The sequence below is a fragment of the Gymnoscopelus microlampas genome, assembly GCF_963454915.1.
Source record: "Gymnoscopelus microlampas genome assembly, chromosome: 14".
NCBI classification, from domain to species: Eukaryota; Metazoa; Chordata; class Actinopteri; order Myctophiformes; family Myctophidae; genus Gymnoscopelus; species Gymnoscopelus microlampas.
Genome location: NC_139951.1, coordinates 32,560,436 through 32,577,601, shown reverse-complemented (window position 1 = coordinate 32,577,601; position 17,166 = coordinate 32,560,436). Strand labels below are relative to the sequence as shown.

Genomic DNA, 17,166 nt, shown 5'->3' with positions numbered 1-17,166 from the left:
GTACAAATAAAAGTTACGAAATAAAAATGTACTTAAATAAAAGTATTGGCATCAAAATGTACCTTAAAGTACCAAAAAGTAGTAAGTCTCACTCTGCACTGCAGAATGTCCCATTTCACATGTTTTCAAATTTAGAAAAATCTTTTGAAAATATCGTCTATTTTTAAATGGCCAAAATGTATATAGAGCTGAAGTGGTTAAGGTATTTTTGTCTAATAATAATATTAATCTAAATCTAACTAGTAATTAAAGTTTTCAAATAATAGTAGTGGAATAAAAGTACAATATTTGCCTCTGAGATGTAGATGTAGTGGAGTAGAAGTAAAAATTGAAAAATGGAAATACTCCAATAAAGTAAAAATAACTCAAAATTGTACTCAAGTACAGTACTTGAGTAAATGTACTTAGTTACTTTACACCACTGACTATTATACATCTACAAAGACAGTTGTCCCGACATTTGATGTCACAAGCAGTTTGATCTTTGGTAATGTTCTCCGTGTCCATAAACAAAATCTACTACCGCTTATTATTAAAATTATAATAGATGTCACATGGTGTTTCACCAAGAACCACATTTTGAATTCAGTCAGTGCAATATAGCACTGTGCAATATGAAATAACCTTGAACAAAGTAATGTTGACTGAGAAAAGAAGGGGTTGTGTGACAATGTTTCTTTATTGTAAAATGATCCGTCAGTATTGTGTTCTGACACACAATGTACCAATAAATAGTTATCTATAAATGACAGTGTTAAAAAAAAAATTAAGCAAAATTTATCAAAGAGTAGGCATGACATTGTATTCAAATTTGCAAAAACTAAAACAACTCTTCGGTTTTATATTTTCTCCCAACAACTCCCATCCACCCCTCCCCAGTCCTCCCCAACCACCCAACATTATTCCCCATAAGACCGGACATACAAACAACAATATATTTACATGTACAAGATCTGAAATAAATACAGTAGGATACATAGTTAAAAGACAGGACCAAAAAAAAAACACAAAACATAAACAATGATAATAGCAGTGATGTATATATATATATATATATATATATATATATATATATATATATATATATATATATAAAAAAAACAAAAAAAAACATAGTAGTAATAATGATTAATAAAATAAGACTAGTCACAATTATGTAAGTAATGAGCTGAATTAGCTCAATCCATGACCTTCACATGAAATCACCTCCTTATCACCTTAAGTTATGCATCTTGCACCAAATAGAGATCCACACCACCAAAGCACCCCAGTACCATGTGTTTTCAGTCAGGTGATAATGATTGTAATCCGCTTACATATGCTATTAATGGTTGCCAATAGGTGTAGAATTTGTCAGAGGATCCTCGAATTGTGAATTTAATTTTTTCAAGCTTCAGAAAAGACATAATCAATCAGCCATGATTTAGCCGAGGGAGGGGGCTCTGCTTTCCAGTGTAAGAGTATCCTCCTGCGGGCAATTAATGAAGCAAAAGCAATAACATTAAGTTGTTTTCTGGTAAGTACATCCTCCTCAGGGATCCCAAAAATCGCTATTTGAGGGCACGGCAGAACGGTTGTCTCCAACACCTCAGACATGACATCAAAAAAGGTTTTCCAGAACGTATACAATTTGGGGCAAGACCAGAACATGTGGGACAGGTTTCCCGGCGATTGCGAACATCTATCGCAACTATCCGCTACGCTAGGATATAGACAGTGTTAAATTAACACATATGGCCAATTAATGAGTCTAGATAAATCACTCAGAGATTACTGTCCCTCAGAGCAATAATTCTAAGTATGGAATAGAGAATGAAAGGTAGAATAACCCCCCAACACACACAGGAAAAAGGCAGTCACAACAGTGATTTAACTTAGAGTTAAAAGTACAGAACGGTTATTTTCAGCCTAGGCAAACAGAGTATTGTAATATGTCTAGCACTCAGGATTGGAGCAATCTAGCAACTGCAGCTCTTCTGGTGCATCATGGTTAATGTCCACAGCTTCACGGTTATTAACTTAAGTCTACAGTATATTGAACAGCCTTGTGTTGTTTCACTCCAACAAATGACTGAAGCACATTTAACAAGCCAGATTGAAGCCCACTTCTCCCTACAATATGATGACCCAGTGATCAATGTGGGCCGGGGTTATGATCCATTCAAAGCTCACAAGGTCATATTTGTGTGAACGTATGTACAAGTCTTTTGTGTCTCTTCATGCTATAAAGCTGTGGAAACCCTTTACCACAGACGGAACAAACATAAGGCTTTTCTCCAGAGTGTATACGCATATGTACATTGAGTATACAGTCCCTTATGAAGCCCTTCTTACAGATATCACATTTAAATGGTCTTTCTTCAGTATGAGACTGCATGGTATGCCTCTTCACTTCACCTCTGGACCTAAAATACTTATCACAGTCAGGCATTTTGCACTTGAAAGGCTTCTCCCCTGTATGGATCAGTTTATGTCTACCTAATGCTGAAGAGGAAAACAATTTCCCACAGTCTGGGCATGGGAAACGGAATAACTGGTGTAAATGTTTACTCTTCTCATGTTTCCTCAGGGACCCTTTCTCTCTAAAGGACGCCTCACACTGCGAGCAAGAATATCGTCTCTCATTGCGTAGGTGGCCATGAATGTAATCCCAGTGCCTTTTCAGGTTTGTCCTGACGGAGAACGCCTTACCACATTCTGCGCAAAGGAATGGTTTCTCTCGCGTGTGCACTCTCAAATGAGATACGAGGTCCGCATCGTTTCTGAATCGCATTGCGCACTGAGCACACTGGAACGGCAGCTGTCCTGTGTGTTTCCATTCGTGCCTGATAAAGTAACTCAACTTGGAGAAACCTTTGGAGCAGTGGTTACATTTGAATGGTCTGCTCATCTGATGCACATTTTCATAATGCCGAGCCAAGGGTTTGTAAAGACGGAAGTTCTCCTCACACAGTGTACACTGAAATGGAGTGTGTGAAGCCTTGTGCCTTGCCAATGTATCCTCGTTTCGCAGCACTTTCCTGCACACCTCGCAGTAGAGTTTATTATGTGTCCGTTTGTGCTCCTCCAGGGATTGTTTGTACCTAAATGCCTTTTCGCAGTCGACACATTTGAAAAGACAACGGCCCTCCTCGCCCTCCCCTGGGCTCACCTGCTGCTGATCATAGCATGTTCTTTTTATATGCAACATGAAGGACGACACAATCTTGAACTTTGTGTTGCAACGCGGACAGGCGTAATCACCATTTGGGAAATGGACTTTCAGGTGTGCCGTCATGGTAGTCTTCACTTGCTCATTGCAGATGAAACACCGGCCTCTTGACCTTCGGAAGTGGGTCTCTTTTGCAGTGGCAGGTTTGGGGTGTCGATCATTCTGCGCTTTGCGCTTAACTGACTCGTCAACATTTGCCATGGTGGAAGGTTCTTCATCTGAGCTCCTGGATGATGACTCCTCATCATCACAGCTTTCTGTAGGAGCAAAATAAGATGGGTCTATGTCAGAGCTGACTGAAGCCTCATCATCAGATACCTCAGGGGAAGTCGCACTGTTTGGTACCATTTCATTAACTGGTGGCAAAACGGATCCACTGATGGACAGAGACTCTGAGGCAGCTGGTTGGAACGTAGATAAAGAACTGCAAGCAGGACTTTCCTCTCCGTGAAGTCCTCTTTTCTCTTGCAGCAGAATCAGTTTCATCTCGAGATCTCTGTTCCGTCTTAAGGCAATAGAATGAAAAGCCAGTGATGTGTCAAGTTCTTTCAGCAAGACACTGCAGTTATTTGGCGGTTGAAACTTCTTCCTTGCTTCTGTATCAATAATGTCCACGCTCTCTTCATTTGGTGTGTTCATCTCATTCATTTCTTCATCATACAGGGGTCTCATTCTTTCATCACTTCCATTAATGACACCAGGTTCGTCAACTATTTCCTCTTGGTTTCTCTCCACAGTGGTCTCGTTTTCAGTACTCTTTATACTTGAGGTTTGAGATGTACTCTCCGTCTCTGATCTTAATAAAACAATATCACACAAAGTATGGGGTTCTGATTCTTCATTTTCATTGTCTATCTGTCCTTTTTCCACCGAGAAGAGATCAAGCACTGAAAAGACGCGGGAACCATCATACGAACAATCTAAAAACAAAAAATAACAGTTTTAGCAAAATTATAGGGAAAAGAATCTGAAATTAAGTGATCACAATCTATGAATTCCTCACGATTTGATTATATATAGCTTACTACTGTGTTCTAGCTGTCTGGGGTCTTTCTGATAGTCCAGTAGAGTTTTAAGCTCTTGAGAGTGGGAAATGGTCTCCATGCATTCCTCCAGAACAAATGGAACATTGCCGAGCATGGATGCAACCTGAGGAAAGGTGGAATGTGGAGTCAAGCAAGGTCCGAATAAATATGAACTGCAGGTTACCAATAACAATTAAATATAAAATGCATAAGTTGTGTTGATATAAACGTATTGGTAAAAAAAGTAATGTTGCTAGGATTTTATTTCATGCTTGTCAACCTGTTGGAGGGTTTGACGAGGAAGAACATGCTCAAATCTGGATAGAAACAGCCACATCAAGGTATTCAGTTCCTTGTCAAACTTGGGACCAAATTCTTCAGGGAAAGCATTCTGATGGAAAGTAATATGAGAAGACATCAGTGCACTTTTATGTGTATTGCTCAGCACAAATGCAGTTTAAAACAAGCACAAATACAAAGTACCACATCAACTCTGACCTGGAAAAAGTGCTCTCTCTGTTCTGGATCTTCCAGCAAAGTTTTAATGCGATCTGAGAAGTTTGAGCTTGCCTGTTCCATAGTTGTAGCACCTGGCTGTAAGAAGAAAACAAAAACATGAACATGAACTGTTAATCTAAAAACAGTGAGGGGCAGGACCATGTAGACCACTGTAATGTATATAAGCTTAAGAAGCATAACTCTAAAAGTATATCAGATGAAATAATCATGTTTGCATTTCTTTTTTTCCCTCCTTGTTTATCATGTTGCTATGCTGCTGCAATGGCGGGGGAGCGGCCAAAAAAGTAATTTGTACCTGTACACAAGATGCAACAATAAAGACCTTGAACCCTGAACCCTGAATTAGTAAGGGTTATTTAAAAAAAAAACGATTTATAATGATCCAAATTTCCAAAAATCATCATCATCATCAAAAATATTGAAGTTGTGAGCTTGTAGATGGTCTATTTTTGGCACTTTTGTGTGACACTATTGCATGTTACTATTGTGTAACATTGTTGTATGACAAACAATTAATTATTCAATGCATGGAAAAAGTAATCAATAGAAAAATCGCTAAGAAAATAGAATACCCGCTAAGAAAATAATTGATAGTTGCAGCCCTAATTAATGATGTGGCGAATAAATAGGTATATGTGACGTTTCCCATACTTCTATCAACCATGTTGCTGTGAGGGTGTGCAGTCTGTCCAGGTGTGGCTGAATAATGTCGAAGTCAGCAGTAGCCTCAGACCGGCATAACTCCACGATAAGCTGAAACCAGAACAATGCTTTTTAATACTTCTTAAAAAACACTCTTATTAAAGAGGTAAATGCAACCATGACTTTCAGTTCAGTTCTTCCAGTTATTTAAGAATATATATAATAATAATAACAACAACAACAACAACAGGTCTGCCATCTATTTAACCTGCTCAGTGGCCTTGTAGTTAGAGTGTCTAGGGAGGTCGGGGGCTCTGCTCTGCACTCAGCAGCGTCACAGTTTGGATTGTGCGATCTGGAGGAATTGATAACGCTGGAATACATCAGAGCAGGTAGGATTAAAACTGGGTGACGACCAAGAAGGATTCACTCACATACGTTCCATGTGTGGGTGGATCCGCGTTGTCGGTCTGGCTAGTGCCAGGCTAACTCCCAATCAGCACTGTCTCTAACCCCCAAGAGACAGTGGGGTCAGCCTCAGGCGGGTCGCCTGGAGGAGGGTGTCTGCTGCAAGACCCGAAACACCCAGTGACTCCAGGTAACAACACTGATGATGTGTCCAGTTTGTGCATCAGTTGATGTTTTATTAACTAACTGTATTGAAGCGTTAACAAGGCCCTACAGCGCACACATTTTATATATAAAAAAAGAGAAATAAGAGAGAGAAAGCAAGAATAGCGAAGAGATGGAAAAGAAAGAGACATAAAAAGCCTTGTGAAAATGCTAGTGTCATGCCCAGGGTAAATTTGTACATCATCAAGGCACCTCATGCTGCAGAAATGGGAGATAGGCTCCTGAATGATGGGCCACATGGCTCATGAACCGCATTGGTTCTCAAGGCTACTTCCCTAGTCCCTACTGCCATCTATTTGGACCCTAATATAAGCAGGCCAAACAATTGCTCTGCTGTTGTTGTTGTTTTTAACACAGCCTAGATCATAGCCAAAATAGAACAAAAAAACAACATCAACAGTACAAGTTAAATGAAAACAATCATGGCATGATGCAACTGTTTTCTGTGATTATTTTACTCACCCGTGCTCTGAGACACAGAATGAGTTGAGCTCTATGTCTTCTGGAGAGCAGCTCAGGGACAACGTCTGTCACCGTGGACACAAACTCTTCCAGGACGCCATAATCGGACACCACTTTGCGCTGGACAGTCTGCCAGATGGCTGCCGAGACCAGCCGCAGTGGAGACACCAAGAGACGCAGACAGGAGAGAGGAAGGGGGGGACCTGCAGGCAAAGTCATTTTCATCATCTTATTTACAGTGAAGAGGTAAACGTTAGCAATACGCTCTTATGTGACGTCTCAAGGATGTGAGCTTGTTTTACAGAGGTTATGCTTGCAGTATCAGATTAGTCATGGTAAATTACACCCAGTGATGTAAAAAAGTACTCAAATGTTTTACTTAAGTAAAAATACCATTACTGCAATGTAGAAATACTCAAATACATTTCTGAAATACTTAAATACTCAATTTACTTGAGTAAAAGTACAAAAGTATTGGTATCAAAATATAATTCAAGTAGAAAAGTAAAAGTACTCATTACGCAGAATGTCCCATTTCACAAGTTTTCAAATGTATAAAATGTATAATAATCTTTTGAAAATATCAGGTTTTATTGTCAAATGGCCGAAATGTATATAGGGCTGAAAAGAAGAAACTACAAAGTAACTAGTAACTAAAGTTTTCAATTAATTGTAGTGGAGTAAAAGTACAATATTTGCCTCCTGAGATGTAGTGGTGTAGAAGTAAAAGTACTGATAATTGGAAACACTCATCCAGTAAAGTAAAGATTCCTCAAAAGTGTACTTAAGTTCAGTACTTGAGTAAATGTACTTTACTTTACTTTAAATTACACCACACAATATACAATCTGATCGAGATTCGCATGGGGTCCCATACTGTTTTTCACTGTGAGAATACATTTAAATACCAACTAATTGTCAGTTTTCACTCACCATTTCCATTTGAAATAGGCTCCATCCTGTAAATCCAGCTACAACATAGTATAGTGGTCAAAAATGAACAGATTTGAGGTGTTAGGAGTGAATGTTTACTTGTATGGCGATGGTGGTTAATAATGTTGCCAGGTTTTACGAAAGAAATAAGCATCCAGGTCTATGAAAACAAGCCCAAAAGAAGCGACTACTAGGCTATGACTATGACATGAGCCCTTTAAACCTTTACATTTTGGCTATTTAAAAATATCCAATCTACAAGCTCACGCGTTGTGAGCTTGTAGATCTGCTATTTTCAAAAGAATCTTGAAGAAAATGTGAAAATTTTGAAATAGTTTTGAAACATTTTAACAACACAAATCTTGTATGGGGGGGGTCCCTACTAGGGTTATAGGGCAAATACATATTAATTTGGGGGTCCTTGACATGAAAATATTTGAGAACCACTGTTTTAAACGACATTACGAAACAAGCCCAAATCCACCGCAACCACCAATATTTACATTCACAGAAAAATAAGCCCAAAGTCGCTTATAATAAGCGGACATGGCAACACTGGTGGTTAGGGTGTTCTACAGATTTGAGGCATCCGTGTTGAATTGATTGTTGGTTCCGCTGTAAATCAAACGGTCATATCAACAACAGTCGATGAATCCCAACTCACATAAATGTTTTTATACACAGAGATCATAGCTTGAAGATCGTAACATTTTCTCCTAACATGTTGCAACTGTAAGAATAACACCCCTTGAGCGTGGAACTATAGAACTGCGACAACAATTCCGAGACGAAAGCAGTTTGGTGTAGGACCATTCCGGAAGTCTAGTCTTCTTCTTCTTCTTCTTCTTCTTCTATTGGTTTCCGGCAAAGTGCACTGAAGCATAATGCTGCCCTCCACAGGCCGACGATGGCTCTTATATATTCACATTAGCAGTGGTTCTCAAACGTTTTAATGGCAAGGACCCCCAAATTTGACAAAGGATGAGGCCGCACAGTTTATTTAAAAAGAAACCAACTTTTCGACAGTGAAGTCTTCCTCAGGGTTTTAAAAAGGACCCCCAAATTGACTTATTAGCCCGCAGACCCCCATTTGAAAATATATGCCAGGGACTCCCATAAGAGAAGATTTTTACGCCTCTAGCAGTGATTCTCAACCATTTTAATTTCATGGACCCCCAGTTAATGGCATTTCTATCTCTGGGACCCCAATTTATATTTCAAAATCAATGTTAATTTAACTTTGAGAGTGTACAAATGGAACCAAATGGACCCTTATGGGTCCATCATTTAGCTGGGGACCCCCTGGAACTCCCTCAATGACTCCTGGGCCCCCCCGGGCCCCACTTTGAGAACCACTGCAATGGAGTGAAGATATTTCAGCACTGCTTTGCATAGGCTACAAGTTCTGTTTTGTTCTGTTCTGTCCCAAATATTGACTGCAAAGAAAAGCTTGTAAAGCCCAGATCGGACAACTCCAAAAACAGTTATTGCCGTTCTCTTATATATTTACTGGGAAGTAACGGAGTGTAGCCATATAGGTTGTTCAGCAGGCATACAGTAAGCTCATTTGTTTATGCCATTTTTGCAGTCAACTATAGGGTTACACTTCCCAGGTGTGGTGCAGCATTTAAGACTAGAAAAGCCTGGAAGTGTCACATAACACCACAAACCTGCAAGGTGCAACGCACAAAGCCTGGCATGCAACCAACGCAAAGCCACAAATGCATGGAATGTGGCAAAGAATTTGGGCGAAGGTCAACTCCTGGAGCACACAAACTCACCCACAATCCACTCTACTGTTCAGAGTGCGGGAAAGTTTGTCCAGACACCCAGACGTTAGCTGTGCACAACGTCATGCACAAGCTTGTCACATGCACAATGTCCAGCAAGACTTTCAACGTGATACGTTTCCTCATCAAACACTACAATGACGTCCATCAGTTCAATGGACCACATATCTGCATGCACTGTTCAGTGAATTAGGAGCTCTGATCAGACACACATGGGGATCCTTCCATCAGCTTACCTTGTCACAAACTCGGAAGCAGAATGTGACATTGTGAATAAGATAGTTTAATGAACAGTTGTCAGTGTCGGTAAGATGGTATCTTAACTTTGTACATTATTGTCAGCTGGATGGATTTCATAATATTATTGTAACCACAGAATCAGAGGCAAGTGTTTCCCATAAAATCTTTATTTGTGGTGGCAATATCATGCAAAAGCTTGGCTTAAAAAAAAAGGGAAATTCTGGAATGGTCTGCATGAAAACAAATAAAGGCAGATATGTCTGGATAACTATTCTTGAATCCAATACAACAGTGTCTGTAGGGTCCTGCTCAGCTCTCGTTCCAACATGGGTATATTTTGAGCTTAAAATTATGCACATCATTTAGACAATTCTTACAGACATTGTTTATCAGAAAGAAAAAATAAATCACATCTGCAACTAAGGAAAAAAAAATCAAATAGCTCATTTCAATTCTGTAGTGACAGTCCAACCACACACACACACACACACACACACACACACACACACACACACACACACAATGGATTTGCTAGTTTCAAACATTTAGAGTTGCTTTTTGAAAGTATAATTGCTGATGGATGGTACACTTCCAACCCATGGCAATAAGATAATTCCACTGCGTGAAGTCATGGGGTATTCAAATGAAAGCATTCTTTTTACAGCAATGAAGGTGAAGGACCACCTTTTCAATCCTTTGATTTGACTTTTACCACCTCTCAAATGAAATGTTTTGCAGCCCTAATGCCTGACTTATACTTAAGATGCGTGCCATGTCGTGCACTGAAAAACTGTTCATTGTACATTTACGTTGATAATGGATTGAGGTTGTAAATGAGCTATTTGTGGTGAATGACACCGGCGTGCAACCAAGTATAAATCTGGCTTAATTGTAACCATTTCATACTAATGAATGAATGCATTTCTTTGGAGGTAACAACATAAAAACATATTTAACTTCAGGGTTATTTTCAATATACAGCAAAAGAGTGTGAAGTAATGGCATTTGTCAAATGTATGCTCTGACAAGAGTATCCTAGATCCTGGAGTTAGCCTCTTTTACACAGGAATGTCAATGTACACAGGTTCAGAATACGGGAATGGGGTGGGACAAAAGATGATAAGTTTGCCAGCCAACGCTGGGGGATCAACATATCCCCTTCAATTTGATTCAGGAAAACAATGTGCATTTATTTAGATTGCAAATACTATTATAAACGGTTGAATCAGTAATATCCCACCACAACAAGTCCGCTCCAATATCATACACTGCCAAATCATAGGCATTTTTTTATATTTTCAGCTCTTAATCACTAATGAGTGTCAAATCACACTTTTCAACGTAGAAAACCTCTCACTTTTTCTTCCTTTATACAGAGTAATAAAAAAAGTTAAGGCAAGATGCATCAAACAGAAATCCAAAGGCCATGGGATGGCCTCTGCAGGTGTGTCCTGATTCCAACACGTTTGATCAGAAGAAGGTCTAGGACCTACTGTTAGCAGCTCCCTTTCGCTATCTGTCTCAGGCATCTTACACTGGCAGGGGGGGTGGTGGAGTAGGGTCGCGGGGAGGCAACAGTGTCCTGTGCTAACCCCGGTCCCCCCTCTTCGAGTCTGCCAAATCGCTTCTCTTTGGCACTTAGGCTGGCAGACTCAGCTTCTTTCCTTTCAGCACTGAAAATGAAGACGGTCATGTTTAACACCTCTTTCCAAGACAGGTGGTAACACTAACATAACAATAACAACCAAATAATACACACACACACACAGGCCTGAGGATTTACACACATAATGAAATGCAGAGCAGGGGTTAAGTGCCTGGTTAGGCTTCAGGCTAATAATATACTGTAGGTATGATCCGGAGACAACATTACTACTGTATGCTGGGAGTTGCACTTTGGCATCCTATGAGGTCAAGGTTCATATAACACAACAGCTCTGATGGCGTAAGGCTACCTCGGTATTGATATTGTGGGGAAGACTATTGGTCCTTTCACAATATTTACACAATTAGAATTTTTATAAATAATCATCCGTAATGCCTATATAATAACTAAGTGGTTAATAATAGAACAGCTAGAACAGGCAGGTGAGGTAAGTTCAGAAAATTACATCACTTTACTGTAATGCAGCCTTTAGAGCTAGGAAAAGACAACACATCCCAATACAATATCTAAAATCCCATATGATATCTAGTCATACTGGAAATATGAGTGGATCAAAACTACAGGTAAAGAATTGCTGGTACAAGATAATAATAGGGCTGCAACTATTGATTATTCTACCGATTTCTTTTTTGATTCATCGAGAAGCGTTTAATTATTATTATTTTTTATATATTTCTCAAAATGTTATATATCAACAAATTAACCACTAAATCACTAGTCTTATATTATACTTCGTCACACAACAGTGTAGTGATAAAACAATTTGAAACTAGCAGATCTGCAAGCTCACAACACGTTGATGGAATGCATTGTGAGCTTTTAGATCGGCTATTTTCATACTACTCAAAGACAATGTACAAGAGCAAATTAAAACTTCTTGGCAGTAACCAGTTCTATTCAAAAACATAAATGATATGGTGGAATGAAATACTTTATACTTCATAAATACAAGTACATTATTTGATACAGGTAAGGTAACCACTAAAGGAAGATGCCTCAGATTTTCCTAAAAATCCTATTGTTCTGATGTTAGGTTATAAATAAGTGTTGCATAAAAATACCCTATGTCTTCTGAGTATTTCTCCACAAAATATGTTCATCCGTACGCTTGATGACACGAAACACATTTACACAAATACATAGAAACCATAGGTTATTTTTTACACTATGATCTCCTCACCTCAGAACAATGGGATTGCCATTGGCAAGAGACAACTGAATACATTACTGTCATGTGCTTGTAACGGAAAGGAAATGACTCACCTTTTGTTACATACAAATAGAAGAAGTCGCAGTAGAGAATAGTCTGCACTACCCCAGCAACGATAGCAATCATGTCGAAGAATCCCTCAAAGTAGAAGCGCCATATCCAGTTGATGAGGTAAAGGGCTCTGTAGAGTCCAAGGAAGAACAGGTAGTGGGTGGTGATGGTCTCAGCCTCACCGGTCTTGCTGATCATGAAGAGCTGAGGTAAGATGGCCACCGACTCAAGGTAGATGGAGAAGGTCCACAGGATCTGAGGGGACGACAAAAACAGAGGGAATGATGGAGTTGTTTGGTGGAAGAGACAAGTCAGTTTCAGAGTAGTTACATTTTTGAAAATAATTGTCGAAAATAGCAAAAGTAGGGGATGAACGTACAAGCTCACAACACGTCGCATCAAAACGTGTTGTGAGCTTGTAGATCAGCTAATTTAGCTTAGTAAAGGCAGCTGCAAACTGAAACAGAGTTAGACCCTAGGACAAACATAAGAATTCGCAATATATTTGTATGAGATAGGAGACCTGAATCACTGCTAGATTTCTTACCTCCAGGGGAGAAAAGTCATGGTTAACAAGGAAAGCCAAGCCTCCAACTGGGACAACCAGGAACTCCACTCTGAATGTGTCATGGTTGCCATCATACGTTGCCTTGAACTTCGCATAAATCAGGTAAACGGTGGCGTACGCACATCCGATGTAGATGATCTGTGTAACACAGAAGTTTTATCATAAACTGCTCATGGTGTGTACTGGTCGGACAAACTAAATATCAAGCAAGCAGCTCTGTTGGTCAAGATCCAGCTGCAACAGTCTGCATTACATATAGACATTTTACACCCTGATACACTTAAGTTAAGGTAGATTGTCTTTTTTCCCCCCCAACATCATCCATATAATATATGGTGGGTCCTCACTAATGTTCACTAGGGAACGGTGCCATTTCTGTCTATTCGGTGTTTGTCTCAGAGTAGGACTGTGGATGGTTTTAAAATGTGCCTAGATTTCAAACTTTTTCTCCAAAGAAAAGATTTGCACACATTTTTAAAAATGGCAGATCTACAAGCTCATAGCACAGCACGAAGTGACACGCTATGAGCTTGTATATCTGCTATTTTTGAAAACGTGACACACACACACTCATATACATATAAAATCTAAAATGACACAGATGCTTTCCCGGTTTTAATGGGTTAAATTGATGCAAGAACAATGGTTTCTATTTCAGCATGCTAACTTTCCAGGAAGAGAAAGGCTGTAGTTTCCATTAGCTTGTAATCCCCACCAATCATTTCATTGGTAGGAAGGTTTCTGAACTGTCCACAACCCACCTCTGAGACACAGAGCGAGTACACGGATAATGGTGCCATCTTATAAAGAGCATTAGCGAGGAGGACCAATAACAGGTATAGGAAGATAAGGTTGTAAACGTGTGAACTGTTCCTTTAACTACTCCTGTTACACCTTTGATAAACAAAGGTGTGTCTAGCTGGCACACCATTGTCTTAAAAGTGTGTGCGTAGTACAAACGCAAACAAGAGCTTCCAGGTACTTCTGGATATGATGATGAGGGCCAGAGGAAGGCTGTGTGTGTTCCTCACCTTCATGCTGGTGTTGTAGAGGGAAATGAAGGAAGTGAGCAGGTCCAGGTAGCGAGTGGTGAACACCAGAGCGAACAGGATCTGACTCTTCCCAGAAATACCTGTCAAGACAAGATAGAAAGGCTGTTTAATTGCGTCCTTTAGTTTAGATCAGAAGTTCGCAACCTTTTCTGGATCAGGGTCCCACATGAAAATATCGAAAAACATGTCACGGCCCACCCATCTGACCACTTAACAACGTGTTAAGTTTAGGAATAAGGTTAGGTTTAGGCATAGTTTTACTGAGGTTACGTTTAGGAATACCTGGTGGTGAGAGTTCCGAGGTCACCGGATTTGACCCGGGGGGCGAGCGCGTTTTAGGACGAGCGTTCTTGTATTCTTTGAGGGCCCTCTTGCAATATCCTCACGGCTCCCGGCCCACAGGTTGGGAATCGCTGCTTTAGATCAGAGGTCTTCAACAGGGGGTCCGGGACCCCTAGGGGGTCCTCAGAGCTACTATAGGGGGTCCGCCTTGGTGTGAGAGGATTTATTTTTTATTTTTTACATTAACCACTTGAACCCTGGCATCCCTATTCTGAGGGGAACATTAGCCGAAAATAGCAGATCTACAAGCTCACAACGCCTCGCAGCTTGTAGATCGGCTATTGATGAGCTTGTAGATCGGCTATTTTTGGCAAAGAGGTAGAGGGAAAAAAGAGGGGAAAAAAGTGTCATCTGAAACACAATTTTATACAATAAAGTGGGGGTCCCTGCTTCATCTCTCTCTCAGCTAGGGGGTCCTTGGGCAAATTGCATGTATTCATTCTACAGCACCTGATTCAGTTCCCATGCCCCAAATACCGTTACCAAGGCCAAGACTGCCCGAGTCCAATGCAACACCATTATTCAAGCCCTGTGCGATGCGACCTATGGTATTGGTAAGATTTGCAGTGGCCAATTGTTACTTTGTCTTCCAAATGAGCAGCACCTGCAGTCTAACATTATCATTTCAAGCACAGACAGACAGACACACACACAGCACAGCAGCCCTTTAGAATGGCCATCTATGTACTGTATCTTGGCCTGCAACCACTGACAAGTGAAAACAAGCAATCCTCACACACCCAGAAAAGGAGGTGCAGAGTTGCAGAGAGCTGTCACACCTACTTCTGGTACAGATCATCCCAATTCCCAAATGACTATGGCCCACTCATTAAGACTATGGAGGTGATGGATGGTTGAACCAGTTAAGTTCACGTCATATTTACCTTTAAACCGTGCTGTACATCATAATAACAATGATACAACTCAAGTGTTGTTGACTGCACATCGTTCACATAACTGCACCATAACTTTAATCCTTATGAAACAGGACACATGAATGAATGAAGCATAGCCACGCTGTGAAGACGCGTCCTTGCACACAAGGGCAAAAAAGGGAAACCCAAGATTCGCTTTGCATCTGCAACAACAGCTCAATCAATAAGGGATAGTTTTACTAATTGGATGATAAGAGGCTGGCAGGGGGGGGGCGCAACGTCAAAGGTCACGCCGGGCCGAGCTGGATGACCTCGGCTGGAAACCGTCCCGGGTCATCATCACAGGCAACGTTATGTTAAGTCCCATCATGCACAGTCTGCGTGCGTGCCGACAATAGACGATCTACAAGCTCACAGCGGCAAGCATTAGCTTGCTAGCCGAGAAGCTAGCTGCAGCAGAGCTACTGGTTAGCAGGGTAGCCGGAATACTCGCCCCAAAACACGCTCGCCCCCATTTCTTTCGCGGACCAGTGGTTCTTGCATTTGGTTTTTACTGAAGATAAGGTTAGAATTACGTTTAGGGTTAGGCATAGTTTAACTAAGCTTAAGTTTATCTATAAGGTTAGGTTTTGCCACCGTTTTACTGAGGTTCCGTTTAGGAATAAGGTTAGGGTGGTTAGCCTTAGGCAGCCGCATAGTTTACTGAGGTTACGTTTAGCAATATCAGGTGAATACCACCGAATTGCCCCGGGGCGACTGTGTTTTGGGGCGAGCATTTTGGTATTCGTTAGCAGTGTTCATGTACCGCATCATAACAGCATTGTATCGCTAAGTTGCCGGGGTAAGCCACACCGTTTCTAGACAAATATACACAGTATGCGTGTGTGAACAAGATCCACAATTTAACATCTCATGGTTGGATCCTCACCAGCACAGGATCTGGTCTTCCATATCTTCAGCAGCAGGATGATGATGGCTGCTAGATGGGACAGATCACCGGTCAGCCTGAAGACGTTCATGTCGCTGCTTGTTGCAGGATGCACACGCAAAACCCTCTGCAAAATGCAAACCGATTTCACTCCCCGTCGGAAATGCCTGATATTCGGCTCCCTGCCGCCGATGTAACCAGTTTGTGATAATAGTGCTACGGTGCTGACTGTCAACAGACACCAGTTCTATGTATAGATAGATGATGATGGGGGAAAATGGCGAAGTGCTGCGCGACGTGGCCCGGGGACGTGGCCAACAACGATAGCGGCGGCACCCGATGCAAGCAGCGTTGCCAGGTTTTGGGAGAGAAACAAGCAACCAGGCCAATGAAAACAAGCCCAAAAAGAAGCGAATAGTCTACATCATGGGCCCTTTAAACCTATATACATTTAGCCTGAAAACCAGACAAATCTGCCAGTGGAAACATATACATCACCTATTTGAAAATAGCCGATCTACAAGCTCACAACTTCGCGTTGTGAGCTTGTATTTGCCATTTAAAAAAAAAAAAGTGGAATATTTGGAAGATTTTTTTTAAACGTTCTAGTAGGGGGCTCCCTGGTACAAAACATTTTCAGATGGGGGTTAGGTTAGGGGGACAAATACATATTAATTTGGGGGTCCATGACATGAAAATGTTGAAGAACCACTGGTTAAAATAAATTAAAAATTGTGAAGCAAGACCCAAAAAAGCAGCTACAATTTACTTTAGAAACGAGCCTAAAAAACCCGCAACCAACCAATATTTACAAGCAACTTTACATAAAAAGAAGCCCACGGTCGCTTATAATAAGTGGACATGGCAACACTGCAACAGCCGCCTGTCAGAGGCGGGGCCGTCATGATCAAAACTAGAGCTCCAGGCATTCAGGCAACTCCTCCAGCTGATGGGGATTCAAATACCGGTAGACAAGCATGCCTATAGATCCTTTCAACTGGTTACACGTCATCTTTAAT

At 40.8% G+C, this 17,166-nt stretch overlaps 2 protein-coding genes across 2 annotated transcripts; both read right to left on the bottom strand.

Annotated features, from left to right (window-relative positions):
• Positions 1 to 1,199: 1,199 nt before the first annotated feature.
• LOC311060461 (uncharacterized protein) lies at positions 1,200 to 7,535 on the bottom strand. Its single transcript, XM_084078643.1, has 7 exons — positions 7,426 to 7,535; positions 6,493 to 6,695; positions 5,407 to 5,508; positions 4,735 to 4,830; positions 4,517 to 4,627; positions 4,237 to 4,360; positions 1,200 to 4,131 (listed from the first exon to the last, which is right to left on the bottom strand). The coding sequence occupies exons 1-7, from the start codon at positions 7,448 to 7,450 to the stop codon at positions 2,177 to 2,179; spliced, it is 2,616 nt and encodes an 871-aa protein (XP_083934769.1). The 5' UTR covers positions 7,451 to 7,535; the 3' UTR covers positions 1,200 to 2,176.
• Positions 7,536 to 9,606: 2,071 nt separating this feature from the next.
• Positions 9,607 to 16,471, bottom strand: kdelr2b (KDEL endoplasmic reticulum protein retention receptor 2b). Its single transcript, XM_084079204.1, has 5 exons — positions 16,148 to 16,471; positions 13,982 to 14,082; positions 12,930 to 13,088; positions 12,385 to 12,637; positions 9,607 to 11,128 (listed from the first exon to the last, which is right to left on the bottom strand). Exons 1-5 carry the CDS (start codon positions 16,236 to 16,238, stop codon positions 11,094 to 11,096), a joined length of 639 nt encoding a protein of 212 aa, XP_083935330.1. The 5' UTR covers positions 16,239 to 16,471; the 3' UTR covers positions 9,607 to 11,093.
• Between the last annotated feature and the right edge of the window lie 695 nt (positions 16,472 to 17,166).

Bases quoted from the DNA above. Each gene is read 5' to 3' on its own strand.
- LOC311060461 (XM_084078643.1), bottom strand. From the start codon at position 7,450: ATGGAGCCTATTTCAAATGGAAATG. The intron at 5,509-6,492 runs GTGAGTAAAATA...TTCTGGTTTCAG, and splicing joins TTCTGTGTCTCAGAGCACGG to CTTATCGTGGAGTTATGCCG. The intron at 4,628-4,734 runs GTCAGAGTTGAT...ACTTTCCATCAG, and splicing joins AGAGAGAGCACTTTTTCCAG to AATGCTTTCCCTGAAGAATT.
- kdelr2b (XM_084079204.1), bottom strand. From the start codon at position 16,238: ATGAACGTCTTCAGGCTGACCGGTGATCTGTCCCATCTAGCAGCCATC. The intron at 14,083-16,147 runs GTGAGGATCCAA...TTGTCTTGACAG, and splicing joins GAAGACCAGATCCTGTGCTG to GTATTTCTGGGAAGAGTCAG. The intron at 11,129-12,384 runs GTGAGTCATTTC...CTTCATTTTCAG, and splicing joins CTATTTGTATGTAACAAAAG to TGCTGAAAGGAAAGAAGCTG.